Source organism: Durio zibethinus, chromosome 4 (genome assembly GCF_047325235.1).
Source record: "Durio zibethinus cultivar Kanyao isolate XHJ-2024 chromosome 4, ASM4732523v1, whole genome shotgun sequence".
NCBI classification, from domain to species: Eukaryota; Viridiplantae; Streptophyta; class Magnoliopsida; order Malvales; family Malvaceae; genus Durio; species Durio zibethinus.
In genome coordinates, this window is record NC_143165.1 from 4,220,196 (window position 1) to 4,229,402 (window position 9,207).

General features: G+C 30.3%; 1 protein-coding gene across 1 annotated transcript; it reads left to right on the forward strand.

Annotated features, from left to right (window-relative positions):
* Positions 1-7,815: 7,815 nt before the first annotated feature.
* Positions 7,816-9,207, forward strand: LOC111288242 (ethylene-responsive transcription factor ERF022-like). The gene has a single exon (XM_022879045.2). It carries the CDS (start codon positions 8,311-8,313, stop codon positions 8,848-8,850), a length of 540 nt encoding a protein of 179 aa, XP_022734780.2. The 5' UTR covers positions 7,816-8,310; the 3' UTR covers positions 8,851-9,207.

Genomic DNA, 9,207 nt, shown 5'->3' on the forward strand with positions numbered 1-9,207 from the left:
AGCAGTGGTCTTTTGTTCTTCCTCTACCCTTGCTTTTAACAATTCATTTTCTTTTAGAAGTTGAGCAAGCTTAGGTGTGACTGATGAATGTGTCATATCTAAGTCATTAAATAAGGCTCTCCACTGATCTTTTTACTTTGTGAGACTTTGGATTTTCAGTTCTTGAAGTCGTAGACTCTCTTCCATTTCCAACTTCAATTGTTTATTTTCTTGTTCCAATAGATCTTTCTCGGATTGGAGTTTTCTCTTAACTATTTCTACTTTAAGCAAAGGATCTTAAAGAATGGGTTTTGGGGAATGTCTTAATTGTTCTCTAGGAAGCACAATATATTTTCCCCTCCTCGCATGCCATACACTATATTCAGGGGTGATGTCATAAGTAAACCTCCATTGATTAACCCTGGTGGTTTACTTCTATGATTTCTTGACCTTTTCAACCATTTCATATGCCCCTTTATCAGTGAATGAGAACTCCCATCGGTTAAGTCCATAAGTTTCTAGAATGAATTGCTCACATCCGGATTGTCTTCTCACCAAAGTTAGGGCATAAGTAACAACACCCCATAGGCCTAATAAGTACACCCATGGTTAATCTCCACAGTTGTATAACACTGTATCATGACGCATCCAAGGTGTTCTCCAAACTATCTCTTGACTATCAAGGGCTAGAAAATAGGAAATTCATTTTTTTTTTTTACTTTACTTGAGGCCATGTACTATAACAAAACTCCTTGATAGGAATACTAGAATAAAGGTAGAGTTTACGAAATTGACTTTCTTTGCATTCCATGTGACTCTTCCTCCATACATAAAGTAACTGTAGGCATCCATTAAATCGACCTTTACTATTTCTATGACAAAATTTTAGAGAACGAATGGTTTCTGCCAAAATGGTTGGTGCTGCATTGACCTAATATGCCAACTGATCAAAAAAATCCACCACTGCAACATCAACATATCCGATGACTTTTGGGAAGATCACCAGTCCATATAAAGCTATAGCCATAGCCACTAATCCCTAATCATCATCCATATGCCCATGGATGAAGTCTTGTAAAAAACTTCACAAAATAGCTTTACTTTTACCTTTTATCTTGACACATGAATCAACTTGAGGCAAACTAAATCCAAGCATTTGCACTAGCTTTTTACGATAGCCTACCTTATTGGACCAGTAAATCTTGTTTGGGTTTGGCAGATCAAAGTGAAGTAAGACCATATACTCTTCAATTATAGGCACCATATTTGCTTCATTGAAAATTAAACATCTATAAGAAGGATCCCAAAACTGAATGATGGCCCTAATCAAATTATTGTCCACTTCCACTTGAAGCAATGAGGTTATGTCTCCATATCTATTCTCAAATGCCTCATGTCTTATTTTACTCAAGCATCCCCAGACACTACTTAAGTCAGCTAGATCATTTTGTTGTAGCTCGAGATGAATTTTCTCAGGTAATGATGAAATAAAACCCTCAAGCAAGCAATTTTTTTGTTTTCTTTGACCTTTCTCTGACTTGATTTTTACTTGATGAATAGACTCATAATGGACTGATGTAGACTTTGGTTGTATTTGGCTTTCCATGGATGTAAGTGGGAGATCTGATTTATCAATAATTGATATGTGGTAAATATTTCCTATATGCAAATGATGGTGTTGGATATGATCATGAAAATGATGGATAGAATGATATGATATGCTCGAACATGGAAATGATGATATGAAAATGATGCAAAGAACAAAATGACATGAAGATGGTGTAGATGTACAAAATCAAGGAAACAAAATGGTTAGATAACATACCGTTCCTTTTTTGTATCCTAATTTTGGGTTATATCTATTAATGGGTAGGAAAGGCTCTATCTTAGGTTGGTCTTTTAGGGATGAACTATATGTAAGGTTAGGAGATTTTGACTGTTAAAGGGTTCCCAAATTGTTTCTTACATCATTATCCATCATAGACTAGTAAGGCAGTCCAATCCTCACCCATCACAGGTTACAAATGGAAAGAATTCAATTTGAGTGGGAGTATTTCACTAGTGATTGCGAGATTATCATCTCACGAGAGCGTCTCTAGTGGAGCACCAAACTGTCATAACGTCTAGATCCGTAAATCTATAGCTAGACTTATCAAATGAATGGAGTCACCACCAATCTTTTTTAACTAGGTGTGATTGGTCACCTAAGGAATCTATCATTTTAAGGAACTTCTAAGCTTGACTAAGGGTCCCTAAAAGAATAGGTTCGGGTCTACTAATCAGAATAGAGTTCGGGAGTCGGTTACATATAGGGAAGGTTATAGCACCCCCACATGCCCATTCGAAGGATGGTATCATATTATTTCAAATTTATCCTAAAGTATTGAGTCTAATGGTTTCAAATTTTAAGTTGAAATATTGGAAATAATTTATAAGATTCTTCCATTAATCTGATAGAATTCTTAAAAAATATTTTCCCACCTCAAGAGTATCCAACGATCCAATTTGATTTCTTAAAAGGGCTCCATCATTGAAAAAAATGTTTAATTCTTATTTACCTTTTGTCGAAAAATATATCAAATTATTCCACCATTTGAGCTAAATTAGAAATATTTTTTCCTTTTGTGAATTTTTAAAATTTTTCACCATTTGGGTCTATTTAGAAATTCTTTTTATTTTTCTTTGAAAAGAAAATAATATGACAATTGCATTTATGAAAAATTTTCATCTAAATTATTCCACCATTTGGGTCAAATTTAGAGAAAATTTCTTACCTAGAGATTTCTTAAAAATTTACCTATTCCACCATTTGGGTCAAATTTAGAGAAAATTTCTCACCTAGAGATTTCTTTAAAATTTATCATTTTAAATTTTTAAGAATCTCATCTTTAGATAATTATCAAATATTTTCAATCCAAATTTTTATTTGGAAAAGAATACAATTACTTGTATTAAAATTTCATCTAAATCATTACACCATTTGGGCCAAATTAGAGGAAATTTCTCACCTAGAGATTTCTTAGGAATTTACCATTTGAAATTTCTAAAAATCTCATCATTGGGTAATTTGTATTTAATTCAAAATTCTTTTTATATTTTTATGCTTTTTATGTTTTTAATTTTTTAATTTTTTTTGTTTGAAAACAAATATTAATTATTGTTATTGAAATTTTATCTAAACTATTTCACCATTTGGGACAAATTTAAACAAAATTTCTCACTTAGGAATTTCATAAAAATTTGTCATTTGAAATTTTTATGAATTCCATCATTAGAAAATTAATATTTATTCCCAAAATTTTTATTTTTTATGAATTTTATTTTAATTAAATTTAAAAAAAACTAAGAAAAAAATAAATAAACAAATAAAATACTTAAATAAATAAGAAAATACCAAAAATATCTGAAAATGGCTCAGCTTGCGGCTGGCGTGGCTCGTCTTCAGGCATAAAAGGTGGCTCGAAGGCCCGGCTCGGCTCGGTTCGACCCATGAATCTACTGGTAAGCGGGTCAGAAGCGGGTTGGCGTTCCGGGTTAGGTCACCTAAGTGGAAACGCGCGGATCTTAGGATCTTCTTAAAACCAAAACGATGTCATTTTGGGCAGGTATAAAAGGCAAATAACCCAACCTTTCAGCAAATGTGCCTTCTTCCTTCTTTCTCTTCTCTTTATTTTCTCTTCTTTCTCTCTATCTGATCCTAGTTTTCGATTGAATATTTAACCAGAAACTAAAAATTTATGTCGAAAACCTTAAAGTTAGCCGAAAAAATTGTCGAAAAATTCAAATACCGCTAGAAAATTCACCAGAATCTAGAAAATTTCCAAAAATTTTCTAGAAAAAAAAAACCAAAAATTCAAAAAAAAATTCAAAAAATTTCTAAATTGCTTCTAACCACTCATAGAAGATTTTTAGACTCTGCCTTTTGTTTTTTAGCTTTCCTATCCCTTTCTGTTTGTTTGTGTGTGTGTTTCTGTTTGAGCCTATATTTATAGGCATTGGTCAGAAACAGTTTCTGATCAATTCTTATTCCCTATTTGACTGGGATTCAATTGAATCCTAATTCAATCCTTGAATCCTAATTCAATCCTTGAATCCTAATTCAATCCTATCACTCCACCTTTTAAAAGGAAAATAGAAATTAGAGCTCAATTTTCGGATCAAGAGATCAAAAAATAAAAATAAATAAATAAATAAATACGAAAATAAAAAATTAATAATAATAATTAATCAAAAATAGAATAAAAAATAAAATAAAATTAAAACTAAAATTGAGCCCTTTTACCTCATTTGGATCAGGTTTGAGTTAAGCTCAGTGAACTTAAGCTCAACTTCTATTGAGGCCCAATGGACTTGGACCCGGACAAATGAAGGTATCTACAACATTAACATTGAAAAAAATAAATTATAAACTTCTTTCCTATAAAAAACCAAAGTTTTTCTTTTATCACATGATTTGAACATACCACCTAACTAATGAAGCACCGGCCATTCCTTTGTGTTGTAGTCAATCAGCTAACTGAAACAGCTGGATCAAGCTATATTTGCCGAAACCAACACACTTTGGTCTGTCTTGCATTAACATTATCGTGTCACTTATTTGGACTTTCCAGCCAACTTGACCGCCCACCTGCCCACCGTCCCACACCGTACCCAAAGTAACGGCTTTAGCGTCCACCGCCACGGCCTGTTGACCGCATTGGATTTTGAAAATGGCCGGGGCAATCCGTACAGACTCCATTGTTTTCATTTCTTTGTCATGCCTCGTGCAAAAAATGTTAGACACTGTTGATGAGAGTCGCTTCGCGTTTGGGGAAAGTTCTGGACTGTTTTTCATATTCTCAAGAATCAAAACTCAAAGTGCATTTTACAATTTTTTTTTTTTTTACCTTGTGACAAGCTACCTACCATTAATTTATTATTATTAATAAGAGGTGTCGAATGAGTTCGCATGTAAAAATTTATTTATTAATAAAAAAATTATATATTAAATATAAAGTTATGTATTATATGAATAATCGATATTAATATAGTACATTGTATTCATAAACTTTTTTTTTAATTTTTTAATGTTAACAAAAAGTTAAAACTCTGATAATAAAATAATTTAATTTTTTATTTCTAATTAAATTAAACGATTTACTTTTTAAGGTTAATGAAAAATTAAAACTCTAAAAATAAAGTAATTTAATGTAAACTTAAACTTTTTTAATTTTTGCAAATAAATCCATTTAAAAAATATTTTAATGAAATTAATTTTTAACTTATAAATCAGACAAAATATATTAATAATAAATATTTATATTGACAATTTAGAAATATAATGAATAATAATGATCATTTTAGTCAATTTAAAAATTTTCAAGTATCTATGCTTTTATATATACTAGTATTTGTTATCACAAGTGAATACTTTTTATTTTATCTATTATTGAAAATATTATTATCTATTTTACAACTAAATAAACTAACAGACTGTATATTAACTGAAATTTACATTAACATGTAAAGATTACTTCATTTGCAAATTACATAAATGAATATATGTTGTTTTTGATAATTTTCAGATGTGTTTTTAAGATTTTTGAAATAGATTGTTTTTATGCATTGACTTCAAATAGCTAGGATTAATTTTTCTTTGCCTTCCCAAATTAAGGTACCCATTTTTCCAAAATCTGATATGTAATAATTTTATTAGAGAATTAATCAAATAATCATTTTATTAGAGAACATGCATGTTTCTTTACCAACAAAAAAAAAATGTTAAAGTGGTGCCATATATATATATATATATATATATATATATATATATATATAAGAAATAATACATCCCCAGTGAGACAAACAATATTCCAACTCTTAATTGTCAGCATTGCTTAACATTTTATTTGAGAGTAAAGAAAGTCCAAAGAAAACGAAAAAAGTAGACTTAACAATTCATATCATTGTATTGTGTAAATTATTTTTTTTATCATGTTTTACATAAAAATCGTATATTATAATTTATATAGATGTGAAAACATAAAATATATATTTTTTGTTTTATTAAACTTGTTTATAATTTTTCTAAAATTTTAAGTCATATTATCTCTGTGTCTTTTATTCATACCATTTCGTATCATGTCATCGTATCGTGTTTTAAATTATCAACTTTAAAAATGAGTGAAAAGGCCATAATTTTTTTTTTCATTTTCTTCCTTTTTTTAATTTAATTCTTGCAAATTGAGAGAAAATGCACTTGTTATTTAAATTAAATGATTTATTTACAATTTTACCTTTAATTTTTGTTTCTCTATTTTTAGTTTTTTATATCAAACACAATGAAAAAAAAAAAAAAAAGACTTTCCTTCTCCTTTTACATTTTTTCTTCATATTTTTCCTTCCCTCTATTTTCGTTCCTTCGACCAAACATAATATAAAGGTTTAACGTTCAATTCCTGGGACAGTGTGATATAGAATTTTAGGGTGAAAGAGAGTTGTTTCCGTTTATGTAATTCAAGCCCAATACATTTTTAATGGATTAAAAAAAACATATTACAATATCTAATTTTTATAATTAAAAATCAGAACACGATTATTTTTTTATACATAAAAGATTGTATCTTAGAGATAAGAGAAGCAATTATAAATGCTATAATGAAGTCTAAACTTATTAAAAATCACCTCTAAAAGGTAATTATATAAATTAAGGTTTCGTGTCCCATGATATGATTTATTTTACACACAAAAGAAAATTTCATTTGCGTGTTTCAATAGGAAATTGAAAATGGATAATCCGGACTTGGGTGGAAGGAATTAGAAGTGGTAGGAGGGGTCTAGAAAGTTAAATAGTGCTTCTATCACATCTCTCAATTAAGGATCCCAATTTTATGTAACACCTACCATATGTAAACGTAAAAAAATGGAAAATATCAATGTTATGCTCTCTTTTTCTTTCAATAACGTGTTGTGACATTGCTAATCCAATTAGATAGAATTAAATCAGTTATGATATTATTAGATTTATACTTAATGTGCTGTCAGTTATGAACCATACAATTGCATTTTATAAAAAAAATTAATTTTAAATATATTTTCAGGGTTAAATGTATTGACTTTTTAAGATTTTAAAATTTTAGCTAACAAAGATGGGACTTGCAAAATTAAGGAAAAAAAATTTTTAAGACTTCAAGTTTGAAAGTCTTAATTAGATTTCAATCTAAAATATGAGAGTGGATTTGTTTTAAATAAAGAAAATCACAGTTTAAAAATAAGAGAAATGATTATAGATATTAAAATTTAAATTTTAAATTTATAAAATTTTACCTCTTAAGAATGTATTCCATTAATCAACCACAATTAAATGTCGATTTCTTTTAAATTTATGAAAAGAAAGATAGGATTGCGTCCCTTAGTATAAACCACAAGTATTATATATAAAAAACCAAAAAGTTTATTACACTAATAATATAAATTAACGAGCAGTTCTTCTAACCTCACAGTAAGTTAGTATAAAACTTGACAATTTTAGACGTGAAAAAAAAATGAAAACAACATGATTTAAAATTTTAAAAAAAAATTGTATTTTGATTTAACAAACTAAAAAAATATGTTTTATATTTAATATATTAACATCAATTGCAATAGTATAATTTTCATGTTTTACATATATTTGACTCACAATATATATGAAATATAAATATACAAATTATCATGTCAATACCAAACTAGTTATTGGGATTTAAATTTTCAACATCTTAATCAACCTAATAGTGGTTGGAACTACTATATTTCACTTCCTTATTTACATATATAATTTTTTAATTATTATTTTAAGAAACAAATGTGAATGTAGAAAATGTCGCAATCACACGGTTAAAAAATTAAAAATTATGAAAATTCTATTACTTAAATTCAATTACCACGTGCTTATTTTTGTATAGCATTGACTGCTGGCTGTGAATCTCACTGTGTTGATGGAATGGCACGAAATTTCAAAAGAGAAGACTTGTGTTTTTGGTTGAATCCCAAGATACACACCTACCATTTGAAAAGCCATTAAAAATTTACATATATTTTAAAAAATGAACCAGAAAAACAAAAATAGAGGAAATTTGGATGTGATTGCATCATTCTAAAAAAAAAAAAAAAAATTGTTCCACGCAGGCATGACAGCCACTTCCCACTGCGCGTAGCTGCTCGGAAGTTCACTTCTTCCACCCCTCACCATCACCTCTTCTATTATAAATATCCATTGAAACACTCACTCTTTTCCCCCAATCCATATATACAAAGCCACAGGTCTTTCTCTTCTGATCTTCTTTGATCACTTTGTTCTTCAGCATAGCCTAGAAAATGGAACATGAAGTTGACCATCATGCAAGAGTTAGTCCATCTAATTACAGAGGTGTACGCCAAAGGAAATGGGGGAAATGGGTGTCTGAAATTCGCGAGCCAGGGAAGAAGACCCGAATATGGCTAGGAAGCTATGAGACAGCTGAAATGGCAGCTGCAGCCTATGATGTGGCGGCATTACATTTCCGAGGGCGAGCCGCTCGACTTAACTTTCCGGAGTTGGTTGACAGCCTTCCACGCCCGGCTAGCTCAACTGCGGAAGACGTGCAAATGGCAGCTCAAGAGGCAGCATTGAGGGTTAGAAGACCAAAGATAAGTTCGGAGGTGGGTGCAGCTGCTGGTGGGAGAATTGGTCCGATTAGGGTCGGACTGTCACAGAGTCAAATTCAGGCTATCAATGAGTTTCCGCTGGATTCTCCCAAGATGTGGATGGAATTGACAGGTGCTCTTTTGTTGGCAGAGCCAATGTTCTGTGGAGTTGATCATGCCGAGCTGATGAGTGACTACAACGAAATGCAGGTTGAGCCCATTTGGGACTAAATATTTTTCCTAGGCATATATATATAGAAGAAAAAACATTACTCCTTAGCATCTTTCAGGTTTCAACTTTCAACTTGGAAGTAGCATATACATTAATATTTAAACCATGAAGGGAATTCGTAATAGTAAATCAAGTTGAGGAGGGTGTGACTATGTGAGTTTTATATTGAAGGAACGGAGCTTTATACTGTAATATTACAAAAATTTTCAAAACGTTCCCTTCTAGATTTGATTACATTCTCCTTGTACCTTCCTTCCCCTCTTAATCTTTTGGTACACAAAAGGATGTTACCGGAAGATAAACAAAATAATTATAGGTGTTAAAATTCAAACTTTAAATTTATTAAATATTATTTT

Coding starts and splice junctions, on each gene's coding strand:
- LOC111288242 (XM_022879045.2), top strand. CDS start 8,311: ATGGAACATGAAGTTGACCATCATGCAAGAGTTAGTCCATCTAATTAC.